General features: G+C 38.2%; 1 protein-coding gene across 2 annotated transcripts in view; it reads left to right on the forward strand.

Moving 5' to 3' along the window:
• Nucleotides 1-20,022, forward strand: part of LOC110854380 (prickle planar cell polarity protein 3-A) — a 40,851-nt gene that overhangs the window by 4,034 nt on the left and 16,795 nt on the right. Inside the window, exons 1-9 of one of the 2 annotated variants that reach the window (XM_035854835.1) lie at nucleotides 10,506-10,839; nucleotides 10,962-11,019; nucleotides 11,099-11,230; nucleotides 11,310-11,336; nucleotides 11,410-11,487; nucleotides 11,975-12,002; nucleotides 12,088-12,188; nucleotides 12,266-12,353; nucleotides 12,429-12,556. In XM_035854835.1, the coding sequence (XP_035710728.1) occupies nucleotides 10,697-10,839; nucleotides 10,962-11,019; nucleotides 11,099-11,230; nucleotides 11,310-11,336; nucleotides 11,410-11,487; nucleotides 11,975-12,002; nucleotides 12,088-12,188; nucleotides 12,266-12,353; nucleotides 12,429-12,556 (783 nt within the window). In that variant the 5' untranslated portion in view covers nucleotides 10,506-10,696. Of the gene's footprint in view, nucleotides 1-10,505; nucleotides 10,840-10,961; nucleotides 11,020-11,098; nucleotides 11,231-11,309; nucleotides 11,337-11,409; nucleotides 11,488-11,974; nucleotides 12,003-12,087; nucleotides 12,189-12,265; nucleotides 12,354-12,428; nucleotides 12,557-20,022 lie in introns of those variants that run through there. The other variant, XM_022102810.2, reaches the window with a different exon arrangement.

Genomic DNA, 20,022 nt, shown 5'->3' on the forward strand with positions numbered 1-20,022 from the left:
TTTGTTGGGTTTGATTTGGTTCATTTCCGAAACTAATATAACTCCAAGGCCGACTGATGGATAGATTGGTAAAAACGTAGTTTTTTTCTTATTTGCACGTGTGAGATGGATGACAAAGAATTAAAAATTTGGGATTTCGCCGTGTTTTTTTGCACAAGGAGAAAGCATGAGAGTGGTTTCTTTAATAATAGGAACAGATTTTTTGCTCAAGAAGAAGGGAAACCAAGTTCAATTTGGAGTGAAATCAATAACGTTAATTCAATGTCGCAGGGCGGAGTAAGTTTTACTTTTTTGTGAGGCGAGAACTTTCTCTCACATAAATCACCCTCATGTTTTCCCACCTTTTAATCACAATTGTACTGCTTCCGTTACCAACCAATCTGGAACTTTCTTTTCTGATCAGTCTATAAAATCCGGGGCCAGCAGCAGTACGACACGAGTGAAAAAGTTTATTCGTTTCCGGAAGAAAGGGAAGAAACAGGGGAGAACGAAATTCAAGAATTTTGAGACTATCTCCGATTTCAATATGTTGCAGACAGTGGCCGCGGAAGCCGTGGGGACATTAAAATTGTAGGATAGGGGAGGGATGGGTTTATATAAGATGGGGAGATGATGGGGACATCGAACAACCGTGGGGACATTGTCCCCCTGTCCACACCCTTCCGCGGCCACTGATTGCAGAAATGTATCTCGTCTTACGACACGACATTCATTGAATTGATTTCTGCAACATTTTTCTTTTATTACGTTACTCCCCTCGTCTCATCTTTCTCTACATATTGATAAAACTGAGCTTGTTCTGAGAGAACAAGAGAATGATAACGGCGAAGCATTTTCGTCTGTTGTCTATTTATTGCTAATTACATTAAGGAAGGAATGCAGCAGAGTCGCAGTACATTTAGAAGCTCGTACAAGGCATACATACAAAAAATCGTGAATATTGCGACTATGGCCCCCCAATAAAAGTGAAAGCAGCGAGAAGACCCTGACATTCCCAAAAAGAGAGAAAGGACAACAGACTGCATTGTAGTCAAATAAATAAACTCTTCTCTGACTCTGAACCAATTGAAACAGAAATGCTGTCACAGAAAAACATTATTTCCTCCACGTTCACGTCCACCCATATCGTCACGTGTTTTATACTGTCTTCTTAGTTTCTCTCGACTTTTGACAGTTTTTCATAAGTTGGGATGATTTGAGAAACTTTGTTGGCACTAGATCGCTACCATTTATCAAAACAATGGCATTTTCTTCCCCCCGTCGCAATAGATATGTAGAGAGCAACTTTTAGCAGAAAAACATCGCTCGGAGGAGCAATATTTCACTACAAGTCGCAATATTCTGCTACCACACCCAACAACCATTCTGTTCAATTGCATTATACATACTGCTCGCTGCATGAATGGATGCGAGAACATCTTCAAGGACGTCGTGGAGTGGAGAAGGGCGAATATGGGACAATCCACTGCACATAATTTTTGGCCACTTTAGCAGATTTTTATTATGTTAAGTACTCCAATGTATGAAGGACGCTTTGTTCTTGTTCTTCTTATCCAGATGAACAAAGTGCAAGTGCAGGAGACCACGAAAAAAACGAGTCGGGACGGATATCTACCACCACTAAAAGATTGAATCCATTATTCATACGCTGATAAAATAAAAGTGAGAAACGATGGGCGAGCTGTGGTAGATTTCGAGTGAACAAAGTGATGAATATTTTTTTAAAGAAAATTGTACAAAATGATAAATTCCTTTGCATCCTGTTTTTTTTCGTTCACGATAAATTGGTTAATCTTGTGGTGCATGGTTTTCAGATTGTTGTGTCCTCCTCCTCATCCTCCTCTATATATTTGTACGGCGAACTGTTTAAGGAATATCAGTCAGTATATTATGTAAATAATACGTCTGATGTTGATCAATCGAATACAATTTATTAAAGTCTTAAATTGCGTCTTGTAAATAACTTTTGGCAAACAAAAAATGCCGGAGATCAAGTAATCACCAGAAGAAAGTCTGTGCCACACACACAGTAAATTCATTGAAACCTGAAAATCATAAAAGTAGCATAAAATTTCGCCCAATTTGTAAATTGAGGAAAATATGTATGTATGCATGTATTCATACAAAATCTAAATATAACGATGCTTTCAACTTTTGGTTCCATTCAGCCCAAAGAATAAGAGAGACCTTCAGAAGTTCAACCTTTTACACTATTTGAAATCTGCAAATATTTATGTGACGTTAAATAAAGCATCGTGTTAGGTGGTGTGGTGACCAGAGTTTATTTATTTCATCTCCCCCTACATATTCACAGACAGATTGGCAACCAGCGCCTTACGTATGCCTAGATATTGCCATTCTGTTGTGCAGATTACAACATTAGAGCCGTCTTAAACTTTAACTTACACGTGTTTACTCAACATTTACATACATTTTTGCAGACTCATTTACTGTAATGTAACCCACCACTTTTATTACATCCATTTCTCCCGAGTTAAGAAAAAAAGAACTCCCCGCTTTTTTATTTATGGCTTGTTTCCGGCCAAGAAAATGGTTCTTTTTTCGCGAAATCGTCTCTCCTCCATGATTTGATAAAAAGCATTCATATTATTGCGAGACTCGATATATAAGTAACTGATGAAGAAAAAAACGGCCAACCACCACGTGTTACACAATTTAGTGGATTGGATATATTTCACGGATTTTCTCTCAATTCTGAGCGAGTGGCTTATTGGAGAAAAATGTTCTTCAGCCAAGAACAAGATTTGTATAGGTATCTACATACATCGTCGAGTTTGCATATTTAATATCCACCCACGCTTAAAGATGTCATCTCATCCCGTTTCGATTACGCAACGAGTAACGAACACGAATTTATTTACGGATTCTGTTCTCTTCACTGGCATTGGATTGCGAAACAGCATTTATTACATTACCTTCCTCGAGTTATTGCTGTTCAGCAAAACTTACAGAGGGATAAATAAATTGCATATTTTCTAATTTATTTTTCATTTTTTTTGTACATGGTTTCCTTCGGTTTTGCAACTTTGTCGTGTCGTACATATTATTGCAAATGGAATAAATAAGCAATGAAATACGAACCTTAACAATGTTGTATGTAGGACAACAAGTCTTTTGTTGGAGGTCGGGAGGAGAAAAGCTTGTCGCTGTCAGTTTAACGTTCCGGTCCATTTCGCCATCATATGTCGAAATGCCATACCAGCCTCTCTACTTACTGGTTTATGCCCACATTTATTTTTATTTTTATTTTACAATCCATCCAGACCCGATGCATGAGGTGAGGTGAGCGAGTCGACAGACGGGGGAAAGTTAGTCGCATTATAGGTCCGTGTAGATAAATACGATGTACGCAGTGGCCGCGGAAGCGTGAAGTGGACAAAGGGACAATGTCCCCACGGTTGTTCGATGTCCGCATCATCTGCCCATGTTATACAAACCCCTCCCTTCCCTATCCTACAATGCTAATGTCCCCACCGCTTCCGCGGCCACTGGATGTTTGTCTCGAGTGGGAGAAGAGCGTTTTGTTGGCATAGTCCAAAATAATGCGACTACTGGGATCTTTTGACGAGATGTGAGACATAAATACCGATCTTGACATAATTTGATTCACTTTAAGCCAAGAATTTCAGAATCACCACATTTCCCACTGATCACTTCGCGTTACGGCATCACCACCCAATAAATACTGATTAAAGCGTGAACCAGAAAACCGACGGGGGGAGAAGACTAATTGACTGAATGACAAATATGTTGGGGAACAAAGTCTTTAATTAATTTAATAGCGATATCAATTAAAATGTTGGAAAGATTAAAAGATACGTTGGGTGGGTATCCTTGGTCTTGATTTTGGTCCATGAATCCCGCATGTGGTAGAATTTATGAGTTGTAAAAAACGTGAGCAAGCACATAATGAGCAGATCGGAGTATAGAGAAGATTTGCAGATTCACCGATCAACACGGAATTTATTAGATAGATTTTACTTCTTTTTTTTGCTCTCGCTGTGCGTACAGTGGTTTGGTTTATCGGTGAATTTCACATCTTTTTGACTTGTGACGGCAATAATTTCACCATAATTTTCCCCTTTCTCTCCTCATAAGTACATACATATTATGTCGTCACTGGTCTGGAGTCACTTGATTTTCTGATCACGACAGACATATTGAAGTATACCGTCGGAAAGTTAACCCCTTCGTGCATACAGGAGTTGGATCCTTGGTGGTTCGGGGTAATAGTTGGCGTGGGTCTGGTGTAACCTGATGCGGGTGAAATTCGGGTAGATTTGGTGGTTTTGTTGGGCAAGTTGGTTTGGTTGGGCAAGCTTCTGTTTCTTCTTGTTCCTTAGTTCCGTTCGTTCACCAACCAACCGTCAGAAAACTTGGAACACGGACGGTTCGCTACTGCATTCACGGAGTTGGATGGAGTTGGTTCGTTTGGTGAAATGGCAGGTCTCCAAATCAAAAGAGTCAAGCTTCAAAAACCACACTGAACTGTTGAGGAGAACACAAACTCTTACATACGTACTTAATCAACAAGTGCACTCGTTTCAGCATCGTGTACATAGTTAGTTGCGAAAAAAACTTAAATTCGGGTTTAGCATTTTTCGTAAGGAAGTAACTGCGAATTTTAAATTTTTGCAAGTTATTGCAACGTGCGTGATAAGTAGAACTTTTCAGTGAAGTGAAACAATCAGTATTTTTGGTGCAGTATTAACTTATTAACTACAAGGTGTATAGAAACCGGAAGTGATAACATACAGTAATTATTCATATTCAAAGTACTTACGGAGTCCAAAAGTGGAGATACTTACACACATACGAAAAGAAATCTCGGTACATAAAACAGAACTTTGTTTCAATTTATGGGAAACAAAATGTCTGCAAAATTATTCGCAATTATTTTTGCACTCTTTATTTAAAGTGGGGGCTGATAAGAGAAGAGGCGATGCATAAATAAATTGCACTGCTTGCATTGCATGGCTTGGGTATGAGACGGAGACAGCTTCTTAATAATACATTTTGGCAAAATGATTTTGCCATGCCATCATCTTTCTCAACCTGGTCGTGTTCCATCATCTCATCGCTTATGTAATAATAACACGGCTTGCTTGTTGAATTGTGTTTAAACAAGTGCATATTTTTATGATTAATAAAAAAATGTTTAAATTTGCACTTGATTTGTTCTTTCTTATTAACGCTTATTTACGTATTGTGACGCAATTCATTGACTAATCATCACAATGAGACAATACAAATTAATTTGCTCATTGTGTCATTATTACATTTTTTGCTGCATTGTTAATACTCCTACACTGATTAACATTTAGGTAAATATTTTAGTATTACCGTTCTTGTTCTTGTTGGTGGTGGTTCTTGTACTAATTTGGGGCTGCTGTGTTTGTTTGGTTTCCTTGTTTAGAGGCTGCTGTGTCGTGCTCACTACTACTCTCACTACTTGGTTGGCCTTGACCTTGACGCCTTGACCGTGTCAGTCGCATCTTCTCACCCGCCCCGCATGATTCACTCCAAAAACAGACAGACCACAAACAAACAGCGACATCCGAAAGCCAGCGCCAAAGTAATGCAAACTTTACTTCTCTCTTCTTATCGCTTTTCATCTCTTCCTCTATTGCTTTTTAACTTGTAAAAATACGGCAAATTCTTTCAAAACAATCTTGTCCAAGAGACCTTGAGATGAGGCTTTTGACTGGTCCTCGTCTCAATTTTGGCCCTCACATTTTCGATCTTATGGCATCGTTTGAATTCTGTAAATGTGTGATATAAAGTCTCTCCCTCGGTATCATTACTAACGCACGACTTAAACTTTTAAGGCTTCAACTTAAGCCTTCTAAATTGTTTCTGAAACTGTGTGACGAAGCTTGAAATCCTCCGACCCTTACGTTCGCCTCGTTAACTCTGAAAACTTGGTGGTGGATCTGGGCAAAAGATTCTTTGTGGAGAAAGTTGGTTGGTTAGCCTTCCTTGATTCACTTTAGTTCATGTCTGCTCTCTCACATTATGAATGGCTTTGGGTTTTGCCCTTTGAACTTAAATTCCCTCACTGTAAAGTTGGCATTAGTTAACTTGACAGTAATTTTTGCCTGGAAACAATTTCGGTGGGTTGGGTTGGGTTGGGTTGGACGAGAGGAGTTATGTATTTACACTTTAATCCACAGTACACCATAGGAAATTTCGCACTATAAATTAGCCCGACTTCTTCTTTGCTAGATTAGTTAGTAGTAATTGCACGTAGTGACAGTGACAGAGTTGGATGATAGGTATGTATGTAAGGCCAGAGTTTCACTTTTCCCTCAGGATATACTTTCTTGTGTGTGAGGAAAATCTTGTGTAAATTTATCGCTAATTAAATCTTGCCACAGATTAATTTGTACAATTTATTATTTGAACCAGCCCGTGACCTTAAAACGTCGTCGGAATACAAGTTCTTCTTAATTACGTCAAGGGGGAAAGAGGGAGAGAGAGATGACGTTTCTGGCGTGACGTGATGGCGAATTAACTTTGCTTGACCTATGACGCTTCCTCCCTTTTCCTTTGAATTGAGCCTTCTATTTTGGGAATGTTGTTAGCTGATTTGATTTAATAGATTGTCCACAGTGACGAAACAGATCTTCCCCCCACGCTTTTCGAGGTCGTAAGTATTATGAACGGCGAGGTTTTATAAGGTGGTTATTGTCCACTTTTTTTAGACAAAGGGGAAGAAAGGGAATGAAAGAAAAGGCGAAAAAGGTAATAAGAATAAATAAATGCAACGTAGGAAGTAAAAATAATAAATACAAGTTACGAAATCACTGCTTTTCTATAAAATGCGTCTCAAACATAAAGCCATGAAAAAAATAGGGAGCAGCAAGTATTTCATCGTTTGCTTATACAACACAACACCGGGACTCATTTTATTTTAGTGTGTAGGCGTACGTAGGCACCTGTAATGAAAATTTACCTGCGGAAAAGTGGCCCATTTTTCTTGGGAAAGCACCTGCAGAATTTTGCATGTTTAGGCTGGTAGAAAATTTTGTGCAAGAAAAAAAATCCGACACATTTTATTCTACGCCAGAAATTGTGTACTTCTCTTAAACAGAAAAATTGCCCAATTTTTGACAAGTCGATTTTCATACCGGCAGTAGCGTAATTAAAACGCTTTAAATACATTATTAAAACATTATTCTGAAAAATCGAAAAACCATATTTTCTGCATTTCTGTAAGACTATTCATCTCGTAAAAAACGGAGAAAGTTGAGACAGTTGCGTCTCTCGTGGTGGTGGTGAAGTGGTGAAAGCAGGTGGTGAAAGCACGCAAGGACCTTGAGCCATTTTGGACTAAAGGGAGAAAATGCTCCCATTTACGATTTTTTATTACCACTATCTTTCTCTCTCTCTCTCTCAATCCGGAGATAGGATCCGCACAAACCTGGTTATTGTGCGGATGGAAGGATTACATAGTTTCGGATTTTACTTCATTTTTATTCAATGTTGACATTACGTCCCCTGCTGGGATTTTCGGCCTGTTTCTTTTTCCTCTCTCTCTCATCCCCATCCACTCGAAAGTAAAGAATACGAAATAGCTGCCGGAGAGTGGTCAACTTTTCATTGTATCACTAAAAAAAGGGATGATTCCCACAATAAATTTGAAGCGATAGAATAAAATGACCGGCAGTAGGAATGTAAAAAAATGTTTATTACGTCTCATAATCATAACCTGATGGTCGCAACGACAGAGAAAGCGTGCGCTGCGAATTCTACTTTCACCCTGGAAAAATTCGTAGTAAGAGAAAGTGGTTGTGGTTTAGTTGGTCGTGGTGTGATATTATCGCCGAGTTTGGCTCTCTCGGTTAAGGCAAATGGTTTGTGGTGAATTATTAATTTATGGATGCAGTTAGTCCCTGTTATTTTGAGATTTGTCTCTCCCTCGAGACCCAATTGGCTGTATGGATGAGAATGAGCACCGTAGTAACAACACCTCCTTAGACTAACTGATACTTATTATTCCTATTAGCGCTCGGTCGGTGCAGGTCTCTCGGCGGCGTGGCGTAATTGATGAGGCACGTATTCATCCTCAGCAGTGGCCGCGGAAGCTGTGGGGACATTAGCATTGTAGGATGGGGGAGGCAGGGGTTTGCATAAGATGGGGAGATGATGCGGACATCGAACAACCGTGGGGACACTGTCCACAAGCTTCCGCGGCCACTGAGAGACGATTTCGCTGGACACAAAACTGTGTAGCAAATGAGAGAGGTCAACAGTCACTTGAGTGTGGGGACAGTTTTTTTTATGTAATACTATACTCGACATGTTATCCCAAGAACGATTTGTACACCAGTTGACGTTGACGTTGACGTGCGAGGGTCGGTTTTGTGTCATCCGCGTTTAATCACATTGGGATTAATGATCAACTTATTGCACCCACGAACCGACCAGGACTACCAATTCACCTCGTTTATTGACTGATTGATCTAATTTGTTCTGAACAACAAGTCTGGTTTATTGTACCGTTAACATAGATAATTGGACCTGAGAGAGGGTTGATGCGCAAAAAGGGGAATTGTTTGTTGGTTGACCCAGAATTTGAGGGGCTGGTTTATCTCATCCGTGGTGATAACATATGCTAATCAAACATTTACTTAAGGATTCACACTCTAGTTTTAGACACTAACAACAAATTAATCAAAAAAATGATTTTCGATTATGCATTCTCCACTTTCACTTTATGATCTTGCAGCTACATGCGTATTTACATATCTCCCAAGGGCATAATTAGTGACAGGGTAGCGTAATTCCATTGTACATAAATTGCGGACAGGAACACGGTAGCAATAAACTACCAGATTTGCATTAATCTAATGAAATGCATCTCAATTAGCCATAGTACACAATTTTCCCATCAGATATGTACTTATATGATGTAATACAACTATGCATACAGGCTCGGCTTTCTAATTCGCCGGTAATAAAGGTAAAAGTTGAGATAGGGATGAGTATTGTAATCAGGAGAAAGGGCTAGGCTCTCGATGGTACACCCTTAGAAGTCTGGTAAAGTCAGGCAGGTATTGATTTCTCGGTGTTAAAGTTGCTACCGCTTAATAGAAAAAATTATACTGGTCCGTAAAAATTTCCTATAGATATGATAAAACTTTATTACCAAGCTACATATTACTACACGGTATTACTTATTAATACCACTTTGGTAGAGTCATATATGAATACCGCTTGGTATTATTTTAATACTGAATGTCTGCACTGATAGAAATCTGGTATAGTCAAGCAGCTGGTATTGATTTCTCGGTATTAAAGTTGCTACCACTTGGCATTAAAATTATACCGGTCCATAAAAATTTGCTACCGAAATGGTAAAACTTTAATATCAAGCTATTACTACAGGGTATCACTTATCAATACCACTTTGGATATGAATACCGCTTGGTATTATTTTAATACCGGATTTCTAAGAGTGTACCGTACCACTGCTGGTAGTAAGTAGTAAATTTGTCTATGTGCATGTACATACGACCATATCTTTTATGTGGGTGGGCCACCACGACGACGAGGACGGCAGGTACGATGAAGGTCTGCTGGATAGTGTGACCGTATGGCGTTAGAGATTGAAGATGACAATGACTGTGTCCCACTTCTTCCTGCGTTGGATCGACACGGTTTGCCTGAAAAGGTCGGATTTTGGATCGATATAGATTAGATTAGACATTTTACTTATGCTTTTCCCCACATTCGATTAGCAACATTTAGATTCAGCCACATCAAACCAGTTCACCTTTTACTTTCTCTCTTTCTAATGTCACTCCTCTGTCAGAACTGACTTCTTTAGTTGCAATCTGATCAAGGGACGGGAAAGTCGCAGCGCAAGTTTTGCACAAAGAGAGAGACAGAGAGCGTGGTACTGTTTGTTACGCAATCAAACCCAATTCTCAAAGTCGCTTTGACAATTTAATAACGAATTTCTGCTGAGAAAGTTTGTGGTTTCCCGAAAACATACGAAAGGTAAGTTTTCCTGAAATGTTGCTCATTTCCGGTAAATGTTTTCCATTGAATTTCATTCAGTTGGGAAATCATACATACGACCATACCACGAGTATGTACTTCTGGTTGGTGGGTTGGAGTACAGTAATTATCACTTATATTGTCCCACCATCATACATGCCAACCAACTTCCGGTGTGATATTTAACCATGCATACGTAGGAAATAATGGCTGTCAGTCTAGGCTGCCACGTTACCATTGATTTGTTTAGTGTAACACACTTATAACTGCCCATAAATTATGATTATTAGTATTATTAGTACATATGCACCAACCAAGATTGGTTTTTATGCCTATAGAGCATGTCTCGATGTCGCTATTTTGCATTAGAAGCAAGTCTAAATCAAATCAATTTGGTTAATTTGTTGTAATAAATTTTTCATAACGTACATTTCGCCCCCTTAAAATATGGATCAACACGCTGGTCATGCATTTATGCAGTGCAAAAATAGTGAATTTGTGCATTTATCTGCAAGTTATATTGGTACCGAGATTTCTTTCAATTTCCGACTTATAACAATGATGAATTCCAAATTAGACAGATTAGGCACCGATATTAATTAAATATGGAAATCAGCTAGTCCAAAGTGAATAAATAAATCCACGTATTTTTTTTCAAAAAATAAACCAAATGAAAATGCACCCTTGTCCAGTAACGCTGGGAATTGATACTCACCTCGTCCCTTGGCCGGGGCTAAAGTATGCGTGTGTCCAAGTTCTCGAAGCGTACTGTAAAGTGTTCAATCAACAGGAGTTGTACGAATTCATCGTTAGGTAAAAAAAATCACTGGAATAAAATCATAATCTCCAGACACGATCAAATCTGTACTTTGCAACATCCGGTAGACATCAATTTTGCACAAATTATTCTTAATTGTTTTGCTTTTCTTGTATAGGAAAACCTGTTCGAGTTGCAAGTGTCCCAAGGACTCACACGACCTCCTACACGACGAGGTAAGATAATAATTTAATAATTATTTTACTGATTTTTTTTCGAATTTCATAAATGACCCATGTTTTACGTAATTTTTAGTGGTTAGAGATTCGTGATCGACTCGGTTTACTTTCCAAAGACGCGACGGACCCCTTCCAGCGCCTCACCGCCAACCGTCCATCCCACCTCCAAGGCTACACATGGCTGCCCCCCAACCTAAACTCCACTCAGGTAAGTATCATAATTATTAAAACAAATAGTTGATGGAGGTCACGGTCAAAAAAAATAAAGTGAACTTTTTTTCTACAAGGTTGCCGAGTTTTACAAGGATTTCCAGGTTAGTGTATCATCATATCATCACCGTAATTCTTGTCTAACTTTGTGATGCACTTATGATTTCTCCTCCACAGTCGGATAACGTACCCAAGGTCGGGACGCCGGGGGAAGTTTACAGAGATCGACAGATTCTGCACCAGATACCCAAACAAGTAATACATACGCGAGAGATAAGCAGTAATGGTCTTACGGAGAACTGTCCTTGCCACAATTTATTATTAATACGTGCTCAATTTGGGTGAAGTGAAGCTTATCTCTCGTCGAGTCTAAATATGTCGGGACGTACAAGAAGGGATTATCTTTTGTTATATGGATACTTTTACTTGACCATCTGTAGCAAGTGCGCAAGCAGTCGTCGTCGTCTCTCTGATGTCAGAAATGAATGTCTTTATATTGAACTTGTCAAATATTTGCTTCTTTTTGTGCATTTCTGAAATTATATCGTCTTTGACGAATCAAAATGCGGAAATGTATGTGAACTTTTCATGCTTCAACGACGATATGACTTTTTATCGGTTATGATATTTTCTGAGATATGGTCAGATTTATATTCATGCATGGTTTAAGAATGTATTTATGTAAATCTGGTGTAATTGTTAGCAATATTTTTGATTTATCTAATACATAATTTAATTTCAGGACCTGGCTCTAGCATATTGCAAGCACGGTAAAAGCGTTATGTCACCTAAATAAATATGTACATAGATCTACCTTAAAATCAAGCTCACAAATTTCCAAATTTTTTCTTGCAGTCGACAAAGAACACCATTCCGCTTACGAGGACTTTGTAAATACGAGAAACGAAATAGCTTTAGACGTTGGTTTCGTCGCTCCAGTTTCCATCCCCGCGTCCGTAAGTGTGATATATAATTACTTATAATGCTAGTATATCGTCGTGTATCATTAATTTACGGTAATTTGAACCTGCAGAGTTGTGAGGGATGCAGAAAACCCATCCTCACTGGACAACTGGGAGTTTTCGCCCCCAAGTTTGGTGAGGACGCCGTATGGCATCCAGGTACATAACATAAAGAACAAATTCATACCAATACAAAAATTGTACACGGAATTAACCCAAATTTTGTTTGTTTAGCCTGTTTTCAATGCTTCACCTGCAACCAACCTCTCGTTGACCTGACGTATTGCAAATTCCAAGAAGCGCTATCATGTGAACGGCACTATGCTGAACAAATACATCCAAGATGTCATGCCTGTGATGAGGTAAGGGAAACCTCTCTGTTACAAATGGTCACTAATTTGTATATATGCTTCGATATTATATTGCTCAACGTAGTAGAAAATGCACACAAAAAATCTGAGTGAAAGTAGTCTAACTATCCAAATGTCAAACCGTTTCTGACCCAAATCTAAAAGTTTCCGATTTGGATCACATTTCCAACTCACAACTTTCTCTGTTTGCTTTGGAAATCTTTAATGGGAAATAATGATCCGAGCATGATGGATGTCTCGTCCATGGTCGTCGTCACTGGTCCTTCTTCTTATTCGTGACTTTGACGCTAAATCAAGAAGTAAACAAGTGACGCTAACCAATATTTGGTGCATGTTGACTCGGTCGTATCAATTTCAACGTCACATTAGTTGTATAAACCTCTACCACGATCACCCCATTAAGAAAGAGAAGGGAGGAGAGGAAATGGGGAGAAATTTATGTCAACGGAAATGTCATATACGTTTACGTCACTGGAGAAATGAGTAAACAAAATATTTGCACATGGAAATAACACAAATTTCCAATTTCCCTTATGTCACCCGACCCAGCAGCCTTTTAATATATTTTAGAAAACTTCAATCAACACGACGAAACCAGGATATAATTAGTCTCTTTCGAGTCGAGGGGGCGAGGCGTTTGATTCTGGGGGTAATTAATCCCAAACTCTCGCACTCAATTAAAGAGGTTAAAAGCATAACATGAGAGTAACAGTTGCTTCACTAATCAATCCCAATTAAACTCGAATGCCTATACTTCCTTGGCACGTTACGTTAGCGTTTCGTACGTACATTCAACTGTTGGGAGGATGATGCCTTCATCAAAATTGTGACCAAATTAAATGGGTTTTCTTCCCCTAAATTATAAAAACAGTGTAGTTAGATACTTACAAAAAAGTATTACAAAAACAATGGATTAGAATGTAAGGATAGCAGCAGTAGCTTTACTTTTTTTAGACCGAGTCAAGGCTTATGTACGCATCATGCTTGTCTGTTCGTCTGTGTATCGATTGCGCTCGTAAAACTTATCCAATCGGCTTAAAATTTAGCACACACGTAGAATATGTAACATTCGATAACTAAAATATGTGGACAAATTTTTAAAAAAATTGTTTTTAGCCCGAGTCAGGCCTTATGTTTATGGCTGTCTGTCTGTCTATCGATTACGCTCGTAAAACTTATCCAATCGACTTTTTTCGAAATTTTGGGCACACGTAGAACCTGAAAAATTATGAATCAGGTTCGAAGATCAGCAAAATGTGTGGAAAACTAAAAAAATTGTCGTGATCGTATTATACCCGCGTCGCAATTATTGATAACAACCTGACTCGGGCTAACTAAAGCTGTCCTCTGTTTTTTTACATATGTACGCAAGTATGCTCCTCGGTATTGTTTAAATTTACATGACATCACAATAAATGAACCCGTACTGTCGCAACTACTCTTTTTGTTTTGTTGTTGGATTTACTCCCTAGTAAATGCAGAAGAGGAATGACTTTAAACCGTTTATTTTCTTTCTTCCTTGGCTACACAGACGACATAAATGTACTCATCGCATCCCTCTTTCTCTCTCTTTGAAAGACTTGCCAAAATTTCGAAGCATCCGTTTTTTTCGCAAACATTTCTCACTTCACTTTAAAACTTTTTGCACACGGGTCTCCATCTCGTTTTGCGCACTGCATTGGGAAAAATACAGCATCGTTTAGTTGCAAACTCTAAGAGAAGATTTGTTTCAAGTCCAAAATTTCATTGGAGATTAGATTGGATGATTTGGCAAATTTGGAGATCCTCCGCACTGCAGTAGCAACATCATTCTAGAAGTAAAACAACATTAAATGTTATCGCTGAGAAGAAAGTTGGTGGAAATCACCAGTGCCACAGATACATAAAAGGAGACATCAGGTCATAAATGTAGGGAAATTATTATTTTTGGTGATTCGGTCACCAAACCGAACTTGGGATGCAATACGTCAGTAGCCGCGGAAGCCGTGGGGACATTAACATTGTAGGATAGGAGAGGGAGTGGTTTATATAACATGGGGAGATGATGCCGACATCGAATAATCGTGGGGACATTGTTCCGCGGCCGTTGTACGCCATACGATGATTTTTGTGCTGGAGAGGCATGTTCTTCTGGACCAGTTGGAACATATTAAATGTATGAATTTGAATACGCACCACCGGTGTGAAGGAAGGCCAGATGGCGAATTCTGTCCGTATTTTATGATGGGAGCTAAATAATAAGAACTAATATAGGGATCACCTCATTGGTTTTGCTTGCATCACTAGCAACCACTTTCCATCACTTTCTTTACCAAAGACGCCAAAAAACTCAGACTGTTTACATCGTCGTCGTCAGAGAAAAGTTATTACGGACAACTTGGTTTCCGAAACTGAACGGTGTAACAATACCTATTTACTTGCCATCAGAAGAACAAAATTAGCAGCTCATTGTGTGCACGTATACCCTCCTCCTTCTCTGCTTAGCGGATCCATTAGCTTAATCCAGATTAATGCGGATGGATGACAAAGGGAGCATTGTTGTATATTTTTGGTATAGTGGAAGAAAAATCATCTCGACCCAAATCAAAATAAACTTCTGAGAAAAAAAGATTTTGACATACGTAGGCAGCAGAAAAGTTTTAATGGCTCAAATTATGTGCGTCGTGGTGGATTGTAATCTTTATAATGTATTTCCAGAAGAAGGATTATAGAATAACGGGATTGCGAATTCCTTGAATGGGGTCATTTTCGGGCTTATGTTTATTCCAATTCTGTCCTAAAACGTGGGTTTTACTGGAGAAATCGTGTGTAACAATTAGCACGTGGATGAGAATACATATTCCTCGTAAACCGGAATGGAGGATGAGCCACTTGGTAATTTTATTAGTGAATTAGACAGCTTGGAACAAAGAGGTTTATACAAGTATGAAGTACGTATGGATGTAGCTTGAGGCCAAAATTCTCATCTCATTCATTGGATTACCGTCGTTTTGCACAGATTATTCTGCACATTATGAATAGCACACCTGATTATTTAGCATACTTAATTAGTAATGTGCAAAAAGGTCAGAAACCAAATTTTCATGCATCTCAAATTGCGGGCACAAAATATGAGAAACAGAAAATCAGGTTTATATGCGTATTAATGTAACTTGAGGCCCAAATTCTCATCTCATTCCCTGGATTATTGTCGTTTTGCACACAATATTCTGCAAACCAAATTCTGCAGTTCTGCACACCGAAAATAGCACACCTACTAATTGTTAGCATACTTAATTAATTGTAAAATAAGATCGCAAACCAAATATCTACGCATCTAAAATTACCAGTACTAAAATATACAAAAACATAAAATCCCTGCAATGTCGTCGCAGTCGCACAGATTAAATTATATCTGTATTTTTCCTTGCATTTTGTATTTACAAGGTCAAAAAATTATGCAAATTGACTGCACACAAGACATCAAAATTTTGGAATGTCACCCTTCTCCTCTGTCTCTTTGTATCATGCAACGAAATAAAATTTCATTTCAAGTTTCAATAAAATGAAAAAGCTGGAGGAATTCAACTTCAAGGATATTTATTTTTACAAGGAAAAAAAAAATCCAACGGGACTTTGTACTCGAAGAAAATTTCCCAAAACTGTCAAGCGGTGACACTTGACATCAAGGGATCAAAGATCAAAGTCAAAGGAGCTCGTCGTGCGTAGATCAAACAGAAAAGAAAATTAGGTACATGAACAAACTCGTCTTGAGGAAAAGTTAATGAAAATGACATGTTATTAATACGCTCGTGCTTGTGCATGTATATCCAGTGCAATGCAATATTAACATTGTATAAATAGCTATGAGAAATCTGATGAAATCAATCCAAGAATAAAGCCCAGCACGTGAGAAATGCTTGTCAAAAGGTTAAGAAATAATTAATTGCGTCACAAACTTTTAATTAAATCGGGCATGCATACATATGTAGCTCTCCCGTTTTTTGGGCAAATATTTACGAAACTTGCAATCAATTAAGTAAATAGACGACCCTTTTGCATCCATTTTAACATGTTTCCGATGAAATTCTAAACTGAGATTTATTCTTGCTCTTCTTCTGATTTAGCGTATTATGATTTCAAATGGGGTAGAAATCTGGGTTGGTTTGGATAAGATTGGGTTTGGGTGTGGGTGAGAGAATTTTTGCACTTGGAAATAACTCTCTCTACTTTTTGCACACGAACCTATCAAACTCCGAATCCCGGTTTCCTCTTGCACCCGACACTAATTTTGGTGAAACGACAGGACAAGAAGACGACGAAGACGTCGACGTAGCTGAAATGACAGCTTGCCATCCTCCTTCTTGGTTACATACGTTTACAATTTGGAGCATATTTACACTCTAAAACTGTTTTTATGCTCAAATTATCACGAGAATGTATACATATGCGGGTCGTAATGTACACATTTTATGTCCAGTTAAGCTTAAGTCGAATTTTTGAATTGTTTTAAAAAAACCCTGGCCAAGAAAATACTCCTTAATCATCAACTTGTTACTGCAGTTAGTAAAACTGAATAAGCTGCATAAATCTCACCCACCGGAAAATGAGAACAACACTTCAACAGTAAAGAAGTGCTGAAATTTTGGCCGAGATGAGAGACATTTCTAAAGAAAAGTATATGGAGATATTCCAACATTTGTTAAAAGTTAAGATTACAAATACATAATTCGTACGTATTTTTGTATTATGACGACAAAATATATACGATTTTACATACTACAAGATCTCTCTTTATTCGAAAACCCTTTCGCTCTTAATAAGCACGAAATACAGTCCATACACACGCCTTTTTACTACTTTGGCCCAATTCTGTGCAGAGAGAAATGTCAGTAATAAAAATGTAACTAAACCGTCTGTATTTTAGCGAGATTTTATATACATACATACGTTCTAAAATTGAGGCTTTCAGGGATGCATGAGTGGGTTAGTGAGTTTTAGTTCATTTTCGTAAATACGTAAGAGCAGAACACAAGTATTATGTCGGATTAAGTATTTGATTCCGATAAAAACGGGATTATTTCTTCTTCCTGCCTCTAAAAAAACAAGGGCAAGGTTGAGTTTATTACTTATGCAAGAAGACATTCCATTGTTTGTTTTACGAGAGTGTGGTTATTACGGAGTTTGCAAATTAGCGAAATTTTTGAGACGAAAGAGTAGATATGTAGGTATTTAGCCTGGAAATGATTGCGACAAAGTGTGTCGAGGAATTTATTGCGTCTGTTTCCAATTTCAAAAAGAATTTGACACGAGACAAAGTTTGAGTTTTGACAAACTTGTGTGTTTAGTTTTTCTGAAAAACTTTTTCATAGTATAAATATGTACATATGTCAATCTGGTTACATCTGTTCTGTCCTGGGTGGAACGGATGCATATGTAATTTTGCCGGAAATTGGTTAAATTTCACGAGCAAATCATCCATGACGTCAGTGTCCTAGCAGCTCGTCGTTAATGGGGATGCTTTTGTTTTTCATGTTACATGTACATGCTAAATATATGTTTACATAAAAATATCGTATTTCAACGACATTTTACATGTACCTTGTTATTTGATTAAATGAATAATGTCAGGGGGAGGGGCGCACTGCTTTTTGCCGTCTCATTATTATTATTCCTGGAAAGAAATCTGACAGGTTGACATCAATTTTTTTTAAAGAGATGCTCCTTGCCTGAAATAATGGTGGCATGGCATTAAGCACGAGAGCAAACTTTTGTACGTGACATAGGATTGACACGGCTTAATTGTCAACATATTGAACACATGTCCTTTCTCTCAGTTACAAATTTTAACACTTTTGTTTTGTTTTTTTGGCTTGAGATTATGCCGTGTTGTTTGAGGTCTAGGGCGAATAATGAATAAGTTGGTATATAATGATTACGTATGTACAGTGATTCTAGAAGAAATCGCGTAATATGTGTTTACTTGTTGGCGGTTGGTTACACCCCTTTCGTGCTTTTATTTGAAAGTTATAGCCAATTTTTGCGAAATTGGCGGCACAATGAAATTAACTATTTTATTTATTATTATGACGCTATATTTTCCCTTATCTTAATTACGACATATTAACGACACACTTATAAAGTGTATATTTGACTGTACAAAATACTAATTGGCAGCGACAAAGGATCACTAAAATAGTATTCTTTTTATTACTTCATTCTTTTGCAACTAAATCGCAATGTTTTTGTTTCGGGTGGTTTAGTAATTCTGTCCTCTGAGCTATTTGGGGCGTCGCCAATTTAATTTGGTGCAATGGGAAAAACATATCATTTTTCATCACGTAGGGATCTGCAAGAATTCAGTTAATTCGGAAATAAATTGCGGATTTAATTAGAAGATAAATACAGTTTATTATATGAACATAGATACAAACATTCCGGTGGGTTCGGTCGGTTGCTTTTGCACATTTTTAGCATTCGAAACGCCAATTAGAAATTAGGAAAGGTATCTAAATACAGCGAAATATATTAATAATTATAATTGGCCGTGTGCAAAATGGAGGAAAGGACATGTGTAACCCGATTTTTTAGCCGGATCGGATTGATTAGAGAGACAGCTCTAGGACACCTTGATCCTATTCTAGTTTTCGCAAAATGCCGGCTTTTCTCAGTCATAAAAAGACGTATGTACGTACGTACTTTGCAAAAAAGATAAAACCCCTGCAGCAAAGCTACCGAATTTTTAAACAAACCGTAAAAAAATTCACTCTCTTCTCGTCACTATCTAAAGTACAACATCCATCCATCTTCGACTTGTCCCCAAAGCAGATCGAGTCAGCAGGAAATAAATGTTGTTCTCAGACTGACTGAGAAAATTTAAAGATTTGGTTGGACCCTTTTGCACACGACACTTTTCGTTCGCCCAACTACTTAAATAAGCTTCATCTCTCTCTCTTCTTGTGGTGTGAAGTGTGTAAAAAGTGGCCTATTTTTTACACATTTGAAAGAATACCAGCCAGCCAACTTGCTTCTGTGCATAACAAACGGATAAGCAGTCGACAGTGGCCGCGGAAGCTTGAGAACAATGTCCCCACGGTTGTTCGATGTCCCCATCATCTCCCCATGTTATATAAACCCATCCCTCCCCATCCTACAATGTTAATGTCCCCACAGCTTCCGCGGCCACTGGTAGCCGGCACTTTTACCATTTCAAACTAGTCGATACACTGCTGGCTGCATTATTTCAAAAGTTGAGTGAGCCGAACAGTTCAAGATTTTTGAATGCAACCCAACCTCAAGTCAGGAGTACTACTAAAACTAAAAGTGATGAGTACAAGATGTATGATTTGCAGTTTCTCCAACTGACAATGAACTGCTGCACTTATCTTTTACCGTAATGATGATAAGTAAGCAGAGTTGTTTTTGGAACGGGGCTTATGAAAGATTACCAAATGTGATACGTACGAAGGCACAAAAAA

This window comes from Folsomia candida, unplaced genomic scaffold, assembly GCF_002217175.1.
Source record: "Folsomia candida strain VU population unplaced genomic scaffold, ASM221717v1 Fcan01_Sc009, whole genome shotgun sequence".
Lineage (NCBI taxonomy): Eukaryota > Metazoa > Arthropoda > Collembola > Entomobryomorpha > Isotomidae > Folsomia > Folsomia candida.